Source organism: Orcinus orca, chromosome 1 (assembly GCF_937001465.1).
Source record: "Orcinus orca chromosome 1, mOrcOrc1.1, whole genome shotgun sequence".
NCBI classification, from domain to species: domain Eukaryota; kingdom Metazoa; phylum Chordata; class Mammalia; order Artiodactyla; family Delphinidae; genus Orcinus; species Orcinus orca.
Genome location: NC_064559.1, coordinates 102,784,935 through 102,804,181, shown reverse-complemented (window position 1 = coordinate 102,804,181; position 19,247 = coordinate 102,784,935). Strand labels below are relative to the sequence as shown.

Sequence of the window (19,247 nt, the reverse complement as noted above, 5' to 3'; positions counted from 1 at the left end):
TTTCTCTTTCTGACTTATGTCCATCCATGTTGTTGCAAATGGCAAAGGGACAGTATCAGGCTCTAGGAATGCAGAAGTGATGAAGTCCCTGTCATCAAGGAACTGTTTAATAGAGGAGATAGGACAGGAATTTAGGTCACCTTGACCTTGAGCAGCTTTAAAGGCTGTGAGAGGCTGTTGCCAAAAAAAATCTTGGCTCTCTGTGCACTGATGCCGTACAGAAATAAAGCGACAGAGATTTTGGAGGATAAGAGAGATGGCTTTATTCCTCTGCCAGGCATAAGGGAAGACACAGCAGGCTAGTGCCTCAAGAACTGTGCCCCCCCCCCCACCATTCAGGGAATTAGAGAAGATTTTATATGCGGGGCTTGCAGTCCAGGGTATATGATAAGGATCAAAGTAGTGAAGGTCTTGCATTCTTTTTGTCCTTGCATTATTTCAAAACAGTCATAGTTGGCATCAGGCAGCCTGGTAATTGGGTCCATTTGTCTCTGGTTTATCAGCCTGTGACCTTCTTTCTGAAATGCAAAAGCTACAGTGGGTGATTGTTACAAGAGAGACCAGGTGCTTTGTGACCGCCTGGAGGGGTGGGTTAGGGAGGGTGGGAGGGAGGGAGACGTAAGAGGGAAGAGATATGGGAACATATGTTTATGTATAACTGATTCACTTTGTTATAAAGCAGAAACTAACACACCATTGTAAAGCAATTATACCCCAATAAAGATGTTAAAAAAAAAAAAAAGAGAGAGACCAGGGAATGTAAACACCAGGACCAGGATGTAATTTACATAAAGTTAGGGAGTGGTAGGCACAGGATGTAATTTACATAGTGTCAGGGAGTGGTAGGTTAAGCTTTGTGAAGTACAAATGTAGTTACAGACACTACAGATTAGTAACACTGAAAATAAAACAAGGAGTGATTAACTTTTTCAGGCCAGGTTATGTTTCTTCTCTAGCCTGTTCACTGTTCCCTTTATTTCCCTTGTTCTCAGGAGAGGGGGGAAAAGAAACCTCACTTCCATTTTTATTGCAACAAGGCATCTACAAAGTTCATCCTCCAGAGGACGGAGGACTTGGATGTGGCTGGGAGACCAGGCAAGTCTCCATGAAGGAGATGGCATTGAGCTGGATGATGAAAGTCATGGGTGTTGGGTGGGGGGTGGACAAGAAGGGTCCTCCTCAGACTTGCATAGTATTGACTTTGATCCTCCCCCTCCAGTCCTGGATAGAACTGTCATATCCCCATTTAGCCCCCTAGGGATGTAATCTAGGCTTGGTCAGTGTACCCACCTTCACTCAGGCCAATCTGAAGGCCCCAACCTTTTGGTCACTCACTCACATGGGTATCCCTTTGACCCACATCCAGCTGCGTGTAGCTGAGGAATCCAGCCCTGGGAATTGTGAAACATCCGGATAATCTGCTCCATGGCTGCCCTCAAGTAACATGTAGCCTGGAGGCTTTAATTGAGTAGGCATAAAAGGCTTCTCCTTCCCAGCCCCACAGACCTCCAGACTCCGGGATAAGTTGTCCACATGTCTTCCTCTAGGGTGAGGCTACATCTGGGTGGGTATACGTGTGGATATCTCTTACTCAGAGGCTGCTAAGGCAGCCCCATTTCCTCCTCTTTTTTTTTCTCCTAGGGAGTAGATACTCCAGGTAGGAGAGGTCTGGGGCAGGGAGAAGGGAAGGGAAATGGATCCCTTTGAAAGACCCCAAATGATCTAACATGGGAGAAAGCCACAGAAGCTAGAGGGCCAGAGAAGTAGAGAAGGTATATGCAGGCTTAGGAACTTCAGGGCAAAATAAGACCAAGTGAAGAAAGGGTAGAAACTCGGACCTCCTTTACACTTGACCATGGTGGACATTGGCCTGGGAAAAGTGGACTATCAGCTCAACTAGGTTACAGTTTTTGTTTTTCTTATTTAAGAAAAAAAATAAGTTATTATGGTTATTGATGAGTGGGACCCCTGGGAGTTCCCACCACGATTTGCTCCCCTTTCAAATCCATTTTCCCCTCCTGGGGTGGATTTTAGCAGGTTGTAAATGCTAGGTTCCCATGACAGCTCCAGCTCATGGAGAAGAGAAACAAACACTCAAGGCACCTGGGTCCCTGATCTAACCGAATGTTCTTTTTCCTTCCAGCTTCCACGGGCTAGCCAGGCAATGTCACAGCAGAAGCAGCAATCTCAGGAGACTCCAAGTGCTCTCAGATGCCCCCCTCCCCAAGGCCCAAATCCTTCCCTGTTCTCCTGCTCCGTTCCTTGCACTCCCTGTACAGGAGGCTGTAGTTCTGTTTCCCAAAGGGCCTGGGATCAGAGCCCGGCTGGCTCTTGGAGGGCTCCCCGGAAGCCCCACGGCCTCAGGGGTGGCACAACCTACCACATCAAAGAGGAGAAGTGTTAAGGAGTATTAAGGTGACTGGCCCAGAAAAGGGGACACGAGGACAGCTGCTCTTGCCCCACCCGGGTCTCTGGCACTCATTCACTGGAAGCTCAGGCCCCTCCCTCTCATTTGGGCTGGGAAACACTTCCTGGCGCCCCTGCACTTAGGAGGCCAGAACTCTGCTAAGCTGTACTTCCACATCTGTCCACCACCCACCCCTTCAGCTCAGCACCAACACAGCTGCTTTGGAGGTGCGGCTGCTGTGAACACTTGAGGTTTCTGCTCAGATGTGCTGAGACTTTTGCAGGTGGAGGCTGCCCCTCCTTCTTTCCTCCTAAGAAAGCTGAGGATGTTTTAAAGAGACAGGTGGTTTGAGACTTACGTCTGAGTTCTCAGCATCCTCACATCCATTGACCTGTGTCATCCCCCGATCCTAGCATTGAAGGCATCAATGTAATAAACATATGCTGAAAACCTACTGTGTACCAGGCTCTGTGTTCACAGATGTAAGTTGGAGATTTGTTTCTGCTCTAGAAAAGCTTACAGTCTAGTGGGAGAAGCAATGTACACTCCAGACTGAAATATGTAGACTAATAAATATAATTTTAAGCTGATTGACATACTTATTTTTTTCTTACTTTGCATCTAAAAGAACTTAAAGGGGGAAAATAAAGTAAGAAAGGTCAAGGACAGCAGGGAGAGACTCATCCTGATGGTGTAGGTCAAAGGTGGCTTCCTGGGCTTTGGAAGGAGAAATTCAAAACAGAGAGAGCACACCACTTGTGGGAGAGAAGAATAGGCTCCCCGGGGTAGAGTTGGAAGCATTTAAACAGGGCCTTTAAGGATAAGCAGACTTTGGTACTGGGGCTGGGATGAGTAGGGAGGATCTTCCAGGTGGAAGATACAGCACAATGGAATGCAAGGCAAATGGGGTACTTGCCAATGACATGGATTTCAATTGGGCTGGATTGCCAGGTGTAGGATGATAATGTGGGACAGTTCATAACTCCAAATCCTTATGAAAACTCAAACCAACTGAATTTGCTGAACTTAAGGTTTAAAACTCCAGCTACCAAAAGATTATACCCAAGCTCAGAGTCTATCAGTCTGGGATTGGGGGGACCTGAGGTAAAGAAAGTATAGAGGCCTGGAGAGGTTTGAGGTTCAATTATGTTGCCTATCAGTATAAGTTTCGTGTGAAAATTTTAGCTGATTCTTATTTTCTGGGGGACACTGAAGTATTTTTTTTAACCAAGTACCCAACCCAGTAGACTGTATTGCCCAGGCTCAGAGCAGAATATCAGCCTGTCTATCATTTCCAATACACAGGATGCTTATTTCCATAGTTTAGTCATCCCCCCTATTGCTAGGACCTGATTTTGCCTCTGTTGTGAAATATTTATACCTAGTCATATAGATATAGTATAATTATATATAATTATAATTTTAAACGTATAATTTTTTCTCATTAAACAAATGATACATACTTGTGTGTATGCAAGATATGTTAATGTAGATAAGCATAAGGAAGATGATCAAGACCAACCAAAAATCTTATCACCTAAAAATAACTACTGCTAATAATTTCATGGATCTATTTCCAAACTTTAAAACAATTACAAAATAAGATCATTTCAGAATATTGTATAACCTGCTGTTTTACTTAACAATGTAATTGTCAATGCTCTTCCATGCAAAAAAATATTGATCAACATTATTATACTCTATTGGATGAATACGCCATAAATTTATGTAACTAGTTCTCTGATATCTGGCACTAAAATTGTTTCCACTATTTTGCTGTTTAAACAACAGTAAATATATATATATATATATATATATATATGTATGTATAAAATAATTTAGAATTGGAATTCTATTTTTAAAATTTTTTTATTGAAGTATAGTTGGTTTACAATGTTGTGTTAGTTTCAGGTCTACAGCAGAGTGATTCAGTTATATACATATATATTATATCCTTTTTCATATTCTTTTAAATTATGGCTTATTACAGGATATTGAATATAGTTCCCTTGGCTATACAGTAAGACCTTGTTTGTTTTACATATAGTAGTTTGTATCTGCTAATCCTAAACTCCTAATTTATCCCTTCCCCACCCCCTTTCCCCTTTGGTAAACATAAGTTTGTTTTCTATGTCTGTGAGTCTGTTTCTGTTTTGTAAATAAGTTCATTTGTATCATATTTTAGATTCCACATGTAAGTGATATCATATGGTATTTGTCTTTCTCCTTCTGACTTACTTCACTTAGTATAATGATCTCCAGCTCCATCCATGTGCTGTAAATTACATTATTTCATTCATTTTTTATGGCTGAGCAATATTTCATTGCATATATATACTACATCTTTTTTATCAACTCATCTGTCAGTGGACATTTAGGTTGCTTCCATGTTTTAGCTATTGTAAATAGTGCTGCTACAAACATTGGGGCACATGTATCTGTTCGAATTAGAGTTTTCTCTGGATATATGCCTAGGAATGAAATTGTTGGAATTCTAGAATTGCCAAAGATTATAAAGTTATTTTATTTTATTTTTTTTCAGACCCTCCAGGAAAATTGCATCTTGGTAGCAATTACAATGCCTCCATTTAAGAAAATCATTTTTGGGAAAAGGATGCCTTTTTTCAAGAGCAAGAGTGAGTACTATGTTAAAAAAAATTACCCTAGCTACAGAAAAAGAATCCCTCTTGTGAGAAGAAATACTTTCTGAGAAACTTGACAAGTATCTATCTATTTTACTGTCATGAAACTCATCCTTTTAAAAAAAGTTTAGATGCTTTCTCCCTTTGAAGGAAAAAGGATGCTTTATATTGCATAAAGCAATGTCTTAGGAATTTTGATATACCATTGCTTAAGCTTCCATATTTAGTTGATAGGTTTTTAAATATTTTTGATTTTAGATATTCAGTTATGTCCATGTGAGAGATTTCTGGAAATGAAATCTCATTTTTCCCTAAGAAAAAAGCAAAATATAAACGTTTGGTTGATTGTGCAAAGCTTAATGTGAAAGAATATTTTTTTTTCTATTTTTAATTTCTGCTCTTTATTTAAAACAGACATTCACCAAGTCAAAACAAAAAAAATTAAGTTTTGACAGAAACAAATTTTCTTTGACAAGAGTACTAGTTAATTCCCTCCACTAATTGTTCAACTTACATAGTATTGCATTGACACACTGTTCAGTCTGTATCAAATTGACTTCAAAATTACATTGAAAATAAACTAGTAATTTGATCATTGTTTTTCTTCATAAAGGTCTTCATTTGGCATCTTCACATTTTCTAAATATGTCTATACATCAGAAATGTCAATATTATAAATGCCTTTTTTGTGTTGCATTAGTATGGCTTTATTTTAATATTGTACACACAGTATACCTTTGTTTTATAGTAACAAATAACGAAAAACAAAGACTTCATATTTTGTGCAAAATGTGCTATATACGAAATCTTGGGCCAGCAAAAATAGGTGGCCCATAGGTGATACATTTCTTTAGAATGTATCTAACTTTACACTCTTAATGAATATTAAATATTTACACATTTTAAATATTTTCTACTTAGAAAAATTTTATGTTGACATAGTATTGACATTTAATATGCCCTTTTATCTAATTAAAAAAAAATGTTAAATGCAGTATTGTATGGACTAAATAAAGAACATGTAAATAAATAAAAAAAAGAATGAAAGAAAGCAAGTTGCTATTTTAAAGAGCTCCCCAAGGACTTTGAAAGGTCCCTGAGTGAAGGTTTCACAGCATTGTGTACCCTCTTCACCAGTCTGGATTCCAGCCTTACAACAAGGGAGTTCTTGCAGGGGAACTGAGTTTGAGCCCAGTGATCTAATGCCAGGACAGCCCCTGCCTCAGAGTGCCCAGCTCTCCCTGGGTCTCCAGTCAGGACAGACGTGCCTCTCGTTTGCCTGGCTCTGTGATCAACCTCTAGTGAGGCTGGCCTAGCCCATTCCCTAGGTCTAATGTGCTTTCAGCAGCTCTTAGTTTACAACGTCTGCAGACCATATTTTATATTACTAGATCCTATACACTTCATGACATAGCACAAATAGTAATAAAAAGTCATTGTTTTTATTGATCTCTGTAAAGTTGTTACCAATAAAATATTAAAACAAAATCATCCTGAGGTGAAAGAAAGTATGTGGTGCTAATTTCCACTCTTATTTAGTGGAAGGCAAGAAATACTGCCTAAACTTGGCAGGTGAAGAAATAGAATTTTAGTTATAGTATTTAAAGTTATAGCGGTAGCCAATAGTAGTATGAAAAATAAAACCATGTCTAAATAAGGAGGAGGAAGGGAAGGGACAATGAACATGGACTTCATTCACTGTGTTTCATTGGGGGAAGTAAATAGGTCTGAAAGGAGGCGAGGAAATAAAGGTATAAGCAGGTTATTTACAGTGACACATTTTTTCATATTACAACCTATTGAATCACTTGATTTTTAATTTTCATTTATATGTATTACTTTTTCTAAAAATCAATCAAATCACACCCTAGTTTTACATCCCTGTATGAGTCCTAGGCCAAACTGTCCTTAACAGAGTGAGTGTTAAGTTCAGACCCCTGCCAGGTGGAACCCATGTCAAATCTCTGATAATTCTGTGATTTTACTCAAGTTTCTGTGCTTTTCTATGGCTCAGTTTCCTCATTTAGATATAAAGTAAAATAAGAGTATCTGTTTCATGGGACTGTGGAGGGGATTATATATGATATTGTAGGAAACACATTTTGACACAAATGTTAGTTGTAATTTACATTTGGGGTGTACTCTATGTTTTAATAGGCTTTTTTATTTAACATAGTTTTAGATTTACAGGAAAGTTGCAAAGATAGTACAGAGAATTTCCCACGTCCCCTGTAACAGTTTCCCCTGTTGTTGAGATCTTACACTAGTATGGTACATTAATTACAATTAAAGAATAAATATTGATACATTGTTATTAACTAAAGTCCATACCCATATTTTATTCAGATTTCTTTAATTTTTAACTCGTGTCTCTTTTGTGTTCCTGGATCCCATCCAGGACACCATATTACATTCTGTTGTCTTGTCTCCTTAGGCTCCTCTTGACTGTGACAGTTTCTTAAACTCTCCTTATTTTGGATGACTTTGACAATTTTGATGAGTACTGGTCCGGCATTTCGTAGAACGTCTCTCAGTTGGGATTTGTGTGGTGTTTTTCTCATGATTAGAATGAGATTATGGCTTTGAGGGAGGAGGATCACAGGGGTAAAATGCCATTCTCATATCATATTACATATCATATCATCATATCAACAGTACATACTATCGACATGACGTCGCTGTTGATACTGACCTTGATCACCTGGATGAGGTAGTGTTTGTCAGGTTTCCAAACTGTAAGTTTACTCTTTTTCCTTTCATTTCTGTACTCCTCTCTGGAAGGAAGTCACTATATGCAAGCCCATTCAAAGGGGTAGGAAGTTTTGCTCCATCTCCTTGAGCGGGCAGTAGCTACACAAATTATTTGGAATTTTTCTGTAGGAAGATTTATCTGTTTCTCTCTCTCTCTTTCTCTTTATTTAAATTTATTCAGTCATTTATTTATATCAGTAGGAACTCATAGATATTGGGTATCTATTTATTTTATACTTTGGGTTCTAATCCAATGCCAATTTATTTATTTTGTTGTTCATATTATTCCAGCTTTGGGAGCTCTTTCAATGAGCTCCAGTGTCCCTTTGGCTTAACCCCATTTGGATTCTTTTTAAAGCACTTCCTTGTTTTATGGCATTATAAGATGATCCAGGTTCATTTTGCATATTCTCTGCCCCAGTCCTAGATTCAGCTATTTGTCTTGTGAGCCCTGCTTTGTTTTATTAGGAAATTACATTATAAACCAAGATCTGGGTGTTGGTTGTGTTCACTGCTACTGGGGTGTCATTGCTTCTTGGCCTTCCCAGTGGATGGAGCTTTGAAATATACATGTGCATACTAACCAGTGTATAGGCACAGGTCTGCAATTCTTTCAATAGTTATCCATTGGTATCTATATTCAGCTGAAAATGAATTCATACTGATGACTTCAACTCTAATTCAGTATCTCATGGTTTATCCTAGCCTCTTTCTTTGTTCGTCTGTAATCGTCCACTCCAACAATGAGAAATTAGCTCCCACCATTTGCCACACATTCACTTATTTGTTCATTCTCAGTATGCAGGAATGGTATACTCTGTTTTGAAAACAAAGTTATGAAAGCCCAGAAGTAATTTCATGCTGTGCAAGCAACGTTTTCTCTTGCCTCTGGAGGCTATGTAGACTATTGATTAAAGAGGAAAGAATGGTGAGCCAGGGTCCTTGAAGCTGGGTAAAGACGGGTCAGGATAGAGACCAGGCATCCTGAAGACCAAGGGACTAAACTGAAATGGACTGTCACTCCATGGGAGCTCTTTCAGAGAGCTCCAGTGTCCCTTTGGCTTAACCCCATTTGGATTCTTTTTTAAGCACTTCCTTGTTTTATGGTATTATAAGATGATCCACGTTCATTTTGCATATTCTCTGCCCCAGACCTAGATTCCACTCCCCAGAAATCATCTGCTAAACATAGACTCTGCTCAGCTTCCTCCTCCCGCCATCCCACCTTAGCAGACTCACTTCCCAGGAGCAAGCTCATCACATGGCTTGGGCATAAAGCATGAGATCACAGACACCTTGTGTGGGACTATAGGCATGAGAAAGCCTCATTCCATACCCAGGCACGGGTTAGGACCAGTTTGGATTCTCTCGATGAATCAGGGTAGGAGAGGACATAGCATCTCTGTCATAAAACTACATGTAGGAGATCAGAAAACAGTAGGGGACAGCCTATAGGTAGATCAAAGAACACAAGTATTAAATTTGTGACCTAAATAGTTACTATACCTCAGACTAATGATTAGTTCTGAACTTTCTGGTAGATAAAATCTAAAGAGACAAATTATCTGATATATATAGTCTTCAAGAGAAGGCTTGCCCTTCCTAACAATGGATTCTAAAAGAAATTGTTTGCAATGATCAGGGATACACTTAAAAACATTATTAGAACAAAATTACAGATGGAGGACAACCACTATTGTTTTACCTCCCATTGAGAAAAGCAAGTCACACTAAAACAAATTCCTGCTTATTAACATGGCAGAGAGGGTCAACTGAGAGTATAAGGAAGCCTGAAAACAGAAGGTCTCACAGGTCTAGTCATAGCTTTGTTCACAAAGGATGTAACTCACCCATCTGTGAAACATGGATAATAAAAGTACCTCCATTCTTCATTCTGGTGTGAAATGATGCTCAAATAAGATAAAGGGGTCTAAATAAACCTATCTTACTGCTCTGTTAACCACCTGCTCAGGCTTCTTCTAACACCTAACAAGAACAGAACCTAAGTCCCAGACTGCTCTCTCTCTCTACAGATGCTCTGTCAATTCTCTCAAGTCCCTGAATTCTGACGGATCCCTCCTCCTCCCTTGAGCTTCAGTATGCCCTCTCGACATGGACCTGTGATGTCTCCATTCTTCTCCTTCTGATTGAATTCCCAGAAGTTCTACCCTTATCGCTGACAGGTTCTCTCTGTCCTGCTTTGATTGCCAGTGGAGTAGAGGGATTGACATACTCTGAACCCCATATAAACTCAGTCCCTGCCTGGATCGAACACTAGCTCTACTCATTTTTCTAGTGCCTAGTTAATAAGTTTGCTCTCAGACCCTACAGGCAAATGATTTTTAGGGAACTTTCCTCATTATAGCTTTATATAATAGCTCTGATATATGAGAGCCATTTTTCAAATAGATGACTCCAATTAACCCTGAATCTTTGCCTGATCCATCCCAATGTCCATTGTCACAGCTTGCAGCCTCAACCTATGCATGACTCGTGGGGATATTTGGAGGAGATGGTGGTGGACCTGTTGGGGGCGGGAGGTGGGAAGAGTGTCGTGAAACCAGCTTTTCCCAGTCACTGACATGTTCTCATGATATTCATTGTTATTTATAAATCTTTAGAGAAATAAAAATATAGACCCTCAGCACTGAGTGACACTGAACTAGCCAAATAGTAATATAATAATACCAACAACAACACAAAAAGAAACAGCAACAATCTGTATTTATAGAGCACCTACTATGTACAACCTGACTTCTAACGACTGTATGCATATTATTTATGTAATCATCACAACAGCTCTATGAAGTAGATGTAATTTTTATCACCATTTTACAGATGAGTAGTCATAGTACAGAGAAGACAAGTGACAAGCCTAACGTTGTACAAATAATAAGTGATGGAACCTGGATTTGAAGCTGGGTGATCCGAGTGCAGATACTAGACATTTAACCCCTATGCTGTGCTCCCAAGAGGATCGTGCTCCCCCTCTGCCCATGCCAAACATAAACACTGGGTGAAGTCAATTGACCTTAAGTGTCATCATAATTCTGCCTCTGTTTTAACTCTGTGAAATGACTTATCTGATCCTTCAACTCTCATGTGTGAAATGAAACCATATAACCAAGCCAAACAACACATTTTATTTGCAGTTAATTCACTCATTCAACAAATAAATAAGTACTGACTCTATGTCAAGAACGGTTTTCGAGGTATTGCCATTATTTCTTTATTATCTGATCTCATGCATTTATTAGATAAAATTTTCTAACAAAAATAACAGAAAGGAAATGGTCTACTTTGTGAGGTAATGAGTTCTCCAAATAAAAGCATTTCATTTCAGGCCGGAAAACATTAGGCATATGGGAGAGGGGATATAAGCACCTGACTAGGTGTTTGCTAAGACCCCTCCAAGGCGGAATGAGTTTGTGGGTTGACAGTGCTCCTTACATCTTTTAACTGCCTGTGAAGATCCCTGGAGGAGCTTGGAGGAAGGGATTAAGAGGCTGAGGAAACACTGCTGCCCGAAGGTTCTAGGGCTGACTTTCATTCTATGGTACTACCATACATACATACTACACTTTAGGACGGTATTTCCCAAACTAGCAGAATCACCCAGAGCATATTTAAACAATGTAAATACTTATGACCCACTCCTCAGAGATTATAACTCAATAGGTCTTAATTGGGAACCAGGAATCTGCATTTTAACAGTGCTTCCCAGATAGCTCAGATGCACAGAAGGTGTAGAGTCTCTGATCTATAACAGCACCAAGATCAAGACTGAAAGAATTCTTTCCTTGCTTCATGCAGTTCCTTGCTGGGTCCCTATTATTCTTCAGCCTAGAACTGTGTGATCTTCACTTGCTCATAAACTTTCCAATATTCAGTTTTTCCATAGGCAGTAACACCTAACTCACAGTGTTGTTCAGAGGAGAAAGTAAAACCTATGAAATGTAAGACAAATGTGGGGGAATGTGAGGGACTCTCCTTGTGGGACTACTACCTCTAAAGTATGAATGGCTTAGAACTACAGTTCACAGACTGACAGAGCAGAAAGTCCTGATGCCACAAACTGAGCAACTTGCCTGAGGCTTCTTAATACCTGCCCCCTATCCTCTTACATTTTATAGAACTGTCCTTCCTAGGTAAAGATAACACTCCTGATCCAACTGGAAGCTGGCTTTTCAGTGAGAGGTGGTATTACCATCCCTGCCTTTTCCTTAAGATGTGTTAATTGCAAGCTGAAAGATACAATCTACTGGGTTATCCCTTTTTGACACAGTGGAGAGAATGATGGTGAAGTCTTTAGCATGTGGTTGTGATGAGCCAGAGATATTATGTGTACAGCAGTCACTAAGTATGGGAGGATGATGGAGCCAAAGATCTGTTCTGTTCACCTTGGTGAACATCAGAAGAGAGGGATGAAGTTATACAAGAGCAGGAAACTCTGTTGCTATAGGTTGTGGTGTCTCATTTCTTGGAAGATTTATAAATATCTTCTTGGGATCATTGCCTGGAGGAGAAGCATAGGCAAGGTGATCTCTCTGCATCCTTTCTGATCTTAGGACTAAAAGGCATCATTTGATGGTGACATTTGTAAATACAAGCTGCAATAAGAGGTCTTAGTTATTGCTCCACTCACTGAGGTCAACTGAGGGACCAGGGTAGAGCCCAGGATTCAAAGAGGGATGCTTACATTTGTTACCACAACAACCATCAAAGATGACCAATCAGAAAGTCACTCAGGTCCTAATATGATCAAGCAGCCCCTAAGCACAGAGGTCTCATCATTACCTCAGAGATCAAGATAAAAACAACACAAATAACCACACTCACTTTACAAGTGAAGACACTGAGGCCTGAAAGAGGCAAGTGACCCACAGCTGGTCAGTGTCAGGACTGGGCCTGTGCCTCAGGGATGACCTGCTACTTCATTCTAAGGGAGTTTTCTACAGTTGGAGAATTTAGAGAAAGGAGGGGTCGTAATACTGGCACCAGATGACACTGGTGTGTGTTCCCCAATACCACAGGAATAGGACTCAGCAGCCAGGGAATACTTGGGACTGCAATAAAGAATGATGTTTGTACTGTACCTACAGCTTACAGAACCCCACTCAATGCTGGTGTTGGTTTCTTCATCAAACCACCATCCTATACATGGTGGGCCTACGTCTCTAGTCGACACTATACAGACAGGGGCGGGGGATTGGCTTTTGTGACCATGTCACAGAAATCATGGGGATGTGTTATGCTGAGCAGATCTTGTCCCTTTCTTCCATCCACTAATTGGGATGGTCTCAGACCCCCGGGGCCAGGTCATTGAACATGGGTCATGACTGTTCCTTCCACTCCAAGGAAAGCACAAGCAGCATGCGTCCTTCAGCAATGCGGGTGTGAATCCCACTGCCCTTGAGAGGACCATGAATCCTCTCCCAGTGCAGTTTGCCAGAGTCAGACCCACATGTCTGCCTGTCATTTGGGATTCTGTCCCATAGGAGGACTGTTCAAAGATCTGACCACTCAAGTCAGAAAGAAGATCCTTATTTTCCTTTATTTCATCACTTAGGAATTAGCTTGATAAGAATCTCATGCATACCAATGCTGGCCTGATTGGTACCTCACCCTTCCATTAAGGGCACACCCAAGACAGCAGGAATCCAGAGCACGCTTGAATCCTCAGGCAGGCAGGATGGTGAGGAAGTGCTTGGGCAGATGAGGATAGAGTCAAGGAATATATGAGGTCCAGACAGCCCTCGAGGAAGAGAAGACCCTCCAGTCACCTTCCAACCAGTCCCTCTGTCTACAAGCTCATTAACAAAGAGCTCCCCCGAGTCCAGCTCTGATCCTCACATCAGATTTGTAGCCTGGTTGTCACCATAGACTTCAGCTTAAGTAACCAAATCAAGGCACCTAAGGCCACCTAACCCAAGTAATCTCTCTAAAATAAAAATCTCATCATGTCCCTCCTTTGATTAAATGGTCAAGGAGGACCCAGTTGTCTCTAGTCAAAAGTTTTTAGGCAGCATGATCTAGTTTTCAGATGAAATTGATTGTTTGCCTCTAATACATAAAGCGGGTAAAGGTGCAATGACTCTATTGCAACAGGGCGTAAGTGGAAGGTCCAGATTGCTGTCTGCTCAGGCTCCCCCTCTCAGGTAGCCCAAATAGTCAAGAATTTAGGATAAACGATCATTTAAAATCTGACTCAAAGTTTTTAGGAACCCCCATATCAGTAGACTGGTGAGGGAAAGGAAGGAAACTAAAATGTATTTTCAATGTACTACCTGTCAAACATTATTTGCATTATTATACTAAATAGCTCTATGAGATTCTTATGGTTAACTCTATTTTACAAGTTAAAAAAGAAAAAGAGAGACGAGGCTCAAAAATACTAAATAACATACCCATGGTTCAAAAGCTAATGCCCCAATTCCAAGACTCATCTTCTTCCAGCTTCTGTGCATGCAGAGACATGAAACTGACACGTAGGCAAGGGTGGAGGCAGGGAGGGAGGGCTGGAAGCACCCCCAGAGCAACAGAGCAACTCATACTGTCTGCAGGTGTGGCTCTCTGAAGAGGTGACGTTTGCACAACCTGGGTAACAGGGTTCCAAAGGATATAATTTTGGAAGCTATTAATCTATAGGCTAAAGCAAACAACCCAGCAAGTAAAGCTCTTAATGCTCTGGACCCTCCCTTCCTTTCTGTCCAGTTAGTGTCCCACTTCTTCCTTTTATCCAATAGTATGGCTACTCTGTTTCCAGAAAAGATCAAGCCCTTTCACATCTCCGTGCCTATGCATGTGTTCTGCTTCCCTCTACCTAGAATGCCTGTTTCCCTCTCACCCCCTGACTAACTTGCACTCTGGTTTTGAGCCTCAGTCTTGTTTTATCTGTAACGTGGGATTAACAGCAAGGAACTCAAGAAATAATGTGTTGGAATAATGAAAATAACATGTTTGATGGATGAGAGGTTGAGAATAAATCTTAATTCCCTTCCTTTCTCTCATATCATCCCACTTGTATCATTCATTCCTTAAGGGCAAAGAAGTATCTTAATCTTTGAATTCACAAAATCCTGCACCTAACAGGTACTCAGTGAAAAATTAATGTCATTAAAATGGTCATTTCAAAGTTACTGCAAGAAAGGAGTTTCTGTTGGGATAAATAATTTTTCATTATTGAAACAGTAATTCATTGATGATTTTGGATCAATACAGTAGAACAATGTTTTCCAACCTTTGAAAATTATTTGTAATATTTTAGTGGGGGCCATGCAAAGAAGGAGCATAATTTTGCCCATCCCACAGATCTGGGCTTCAATAGCTCACACTCTTAGATAGGAGGGACACGATTAAGCAAGAGTCACATATATACAAAATACTCTCTTTTGTCACAACCAGACAAGTTAAATAATTTCCTCTAATAAGTGGGATGAAATAACTAGACTATATGGAGTTGCTTCTTCATCATGTGGCTTACCTTGCAATGTTTCACATCCTCACATACACACCAGCCATCGTCTCTCCCCTCTTCATCAAGTTCACCACTGCTCCCAAACTCAGATAAAATAAGTTCAGGGAAAACAGCAAACCAGGAAAGGTAGCACTTGGATGTTAATCCTTGGAGGTCTGACGCTCATAAATGCAAATACACACTTGAAGATGTATTGAGACCATCTGATCCAGTCTCCTCTGAAACCCAGGGGGAGTAACAGAGCCAGGACTAGATTCCTGACTTCCATTGTCAAGTTCTTGTGGTTCGTTTTCATTGATGACTTTATCCTGGGAGCAGCCTCCCACACCCGATCCATTTGCTTGCTGCTAACCTGGCCTCCCAGGTACTCTCTCTCCAGGAGTGAAAGGAGAGAGACTTTTGTCTCAACCACAGCTCATTAATTCACTGAGCAAATACTTTTTGAGCACTTACAAGATGTCAGGCACTGTGTAGGTGCTGAGGATAAAGAATGAACCAGCAAACACTGACATTTCACTCTATCCAGGATGACAGATATAGAAAAATAAATACAAGCATGGTGTTATGAGAAATACAGTAAACTGTGGCAGCATTTCATAGGAGATACAAGGATTCAGAGCAAAGGAGTAGGGACAGGCATTAGAAAAGAAAAGGAGCTGATCCTTCTCCAACACAGGAAGTCACAAAGGATGGTTGCAGGCATGAGTAGACTTGGTGGTAGGAAGTGGAGTACTTTACACTTGACGGGTGCTGTTTACCCCATGAAGTAGGGGCAGTATCATCTATCTAGAGGCAGCATCAAGTGTTTCAGAGGTTCAAGAGAGGAGGAAAGTCATGATGTGTGTGCACAGTAAATTCAGAGAAGTGTACAGGATTGCCAAGCAGTATTTTGGGCTCAACCAGGTGGATGATTATGATCTTAAGATAATGCCAACTTTCCAAAGGATCTGTTTTTGTTTTGTTTTTAATTTTCATAGCAGCTAGGCATAGCAGGGCAGATTCAGCCAGGGTTTGGGTTTTGTCCGTCAAGTGCATTAACAAGCCGAACGGGCAAGAAAGTTTATTATATTGGCCAAAGAGTGGTTGAAATGATGAACTAAGAAAAGCAAACTAGGAAAGGTTGCTGGTGGGCAGGGCTCTAGTAGGTTCCAGTGGATATAATGAAGGAAGTTGGAAACAAGGAACTGTGATTAAAGAAAGAGGTGGCTGGATCTCATGGTCTCAGAGAGTTAGGAGACCTGGCTTCTAGTTCAGACTCTGCAGGACTCAGAGCATCTCCTTCATCTGCTCTGGCTTTCAGTTTCGTCATCCATGTGTGGAGGGTAAATAGTGGCCTGAAATCCTTTCCAGCTGGGCTTTTCTATGAGTCTACATTGTTGGTCAATGTTTTAGGCACTTTGGGATCTGAATCAGATACACTGAGCCTTTGATTGTGGCCCAAGTGTGCTTGGATTATTGGTCCCAAACCTGTTGATCGAGTTTTCAGAAACTCCTTCATATGTTCGGGTGACCCAACATTTGTGGCTTTAGATTTTTATCTCAAGCATGAGTTGGATTCCTCCAGAAACCCTAAATTCAATCCCAAAGCTGTGCCATTATAAACTCCCTTATAAATCACGATCTTCTCATCTTTATGGAAATAATTCCAGGGCTTATGGAGGGGAGGGATGCTCTGGAAAGATACTCATGAACATCCAATAGTGACCCAGTGTGACAAAGTGACGGAGCCACTTGAATGTGGGAAATTGTCATCATAACCACCTGGTTGAGAACAGCTTTCACATGATTTATTCCCTTGAGTTAGGTGCAGGATATGTATAAAAGACGTCAGATCACACTATCTCCTCGTTGCATTTGACATATCATCACTTGCCCAAGGGTAGAAGAACAAGGTGAGTGTCCTCATTGATCTGATGGCAATTTGGGGGTGGCTGGGACTGCCACACATCAGCTGAATGGGACAGGTTGGAGAGAATGGGAACTACCTGGTAATTGCAGGAAGATAAGGCTCATGAAGATCATTGGTGTGGCTCAGGAGTAGCAATCCTAGGGGGGATAAATGGTAACCAGAGATTGGGCCAGTGGTGGGGGAGGCTACCTGGTAGGATAAGAGACAGCCACACAGGGCTGAAGGTAGAGCCCATGATGTAAGAATGAAAAGAAGGGAGATGATGAAAACAGGTGGAGTGACCATGGGCTGAGGCTAAACATGTGGTTTCTAGAATGCATAAACCAGATAACGTTATTAAAAAAACTTACGATTTTTGAAACTGCCTAGTGCCCTATGTTACTGCCTTTAAAGTCAGGAGTCATAGGAGAACCAGGACAGGTAGGAGAAGGTGTTACCAAAGTCTAACTTACCAACTGCCTGATTTCTCCTATGCCAGGAAAGTAGGGCTACTCTGCTGTAAAGACATGGGCCCTGGAACCACAAAATCAATTACAGAACTTCAGACTCTGTAGGAAAAATACTGATACAAATGAGATTTATAATCACTGAACTTTTGAAATATCTGCATTGCTTTATAGAGCAACTGAACATTTTCCAAGATGTCCTGCCAACAAAACCAGCAGAAGTACCAGCTCCCTGCCAAGTGCCTCCCCAAATATCCACCCAAGCACCCCCCAAAGGCTCCTCAGGTCCTGGTTCCCTGCCCCCCTCCTGCCCCTTCCTGCTGTGTCCCCAGCTGCTGTATTTCTGGCTTTGGAAGCTGCTGCTCTCTGGTGTCCCACCGGTTTCCAAGTGTCTACCTATGCCAGCCCCAGCCTTCCAACTGCGGTGAGGTGGAACTCTCTGGATGTTCCAGTTGCTGCCATAGTTTTGGGGCTACAGCTGATCTGCAACCTTGGAGGAGCAAAAGAGCCACAGCCAAAGAACAGTCTGGAGCTGACATCACTTCTCACTCTCGGTTTTATTCGTCCCTCTCCTCCTGAATTAAGCTGCCTAGATGTGTACATGATGGATTCCTCTTTTTCCTGAAAATCTCACACTTCCTGGCCTTAGCTCTGGTCCTAGGTCAAGAAGACCTGAACGCTGGAGAAAACTCTACTTCCCAAAGCCTTATCAGTGTGCACAAATAAAGCTTATCTTTCCCGGCACCCAAAACTAATTAGAGTTTGTTGATTTCCCCCATCCTCAGCTTTGAGGAGCTTCCAGGAACCTGGATTCCTTAAGCAGATTCCCACAAATAGCCACCAGATGGGAAATTCCCTCTAGGTAGACCCTGGGTCTGAGCAGCCTGAGAGGGCTGTGAAAAAAATATCCAGAGGGGAATAAGAAGGGGATGTTCCCAAAGTATCAGTGACCCTGTTCCACTGCTATTGCCACATTTGCCACCATCACTGACATTTCTTCCTACTCATAAAGGACACGCTACTTCCCAGTCCCAGAACTTAGCCTCCAGATCATTTGTATTTGGGGGAATCACATGCTTAAGAAGGAAATGCCACAGGGGTACATGTAGTTTTCAGATCTCAGTTCAAAAAGCCATGAAAAACGCTCTCCTTGAGTGAATCTTCCTGACTGAGTCCCTCACGCCTTCTCTTCACACAGGCGCCAGAATCTGGTGGGAATGTACACCATGGTCCAGTGAGCATAATACCCCCGAGAGACGTTTGGGCCTTGGTGTTGCTATCCACCCTATGTGGTTTTTTTTCCTCCTCTATTTAATGGGACAAATGCCATGGGTTGGGGGGCAAGTTCTCAAGGTACTTTTTCCAACCCAACAGTGGGCCATAGGCAACAGCCATGCTCTGCCCATCCTTCAGGACTATGGTTCTTTCTTTAAATTTTTATTTTATATTGGAGCATAGTCGATTAACAATGTTGCATTAGTTTCAGGTGTACAGCAAAGTGATTCAGTTATACATGTATCTCTTCTTATTCAAATTCTTTTCCTATTTAGGTTATTACAGAATATTGAGCAGAGTCCCCTGTGCTCTACAGCAGGTCCTTGTTGGTTATCTATTT

The 19,247-nt window shown here is 41.2% G+C and overlaps 1 protein-coding gene and 1 long non-coding RNA gene across 4 annotated transcripts; one reads left to right on the top strand and one right to left on the bottom strand.

Moving 5' to 3' along the window:
* Positions 1-319: 319 nt before the first annotated feature.
* On the bottom strand, positions 320-14,317 carry LOC125961189 (uncharacterized). Its single transcript, XR_007471547.1, has 2 exons — positions 14,208-14,317; positions 320-518 (listed from the first exon to the last, which is right to left on the bottom strand). It is a non-coding gene; the product is annotated as an uncharacterized LOC125961189 (long non-coding RNA).
* Positions 2,406-18,401, top strand: LOC117198515 (late cornified envelope protein 7A-like). Of its 3 annotated transcripts, XM_049697575.1 has the most exons (3): positions 2,406-2,889; positions 4,950-5,043; positions 17,807-18,401. In XM_049697575.1, the coding sequence occupies exon 3, from the start codon at positions 17,828-17,830 to the stop codon at positions 18,209-18,211; it is 384 nt and encodes a 127-aa protein (XP_049553532.1). In that variant the 5' UTR covers positions 2,406-2,889; positions 4,950-5,043; positions 17,807-17,827; the 3' UTR covers positions 18,212-18,401. The 3 variants fall into 3 exon arrangements, with proteins under 3 accessions (XP_049553532.1, XP_049553536.1, XP_049553526.1); XM_049697579.1 differs by lacking the exons at positions 2,406-2,889; positions 4,950-5,043 and adding an exon at positions 14,379-17,169; XM_049697569.1 differs by lacking the exons at positions 2,406-2,889; positions 4,950-5,043 and adding an exon at positions 14,379-17,169 and having other exon boundaries at positions 17,665-18,400.
* The last annotated feature ends 846 nt before the right edge of the window (positions 18,402-19,247 follow it).

Excerpts from the sequence above, each read along its gene's own strand:
- LOC117198515 (XM_049697575.1), top strand. The coding sequence starts at position 17,828 with ATGTCCTGCCAACAAAACCAGCAGAAGTACCAGCTCCCTGCCAAGTGC.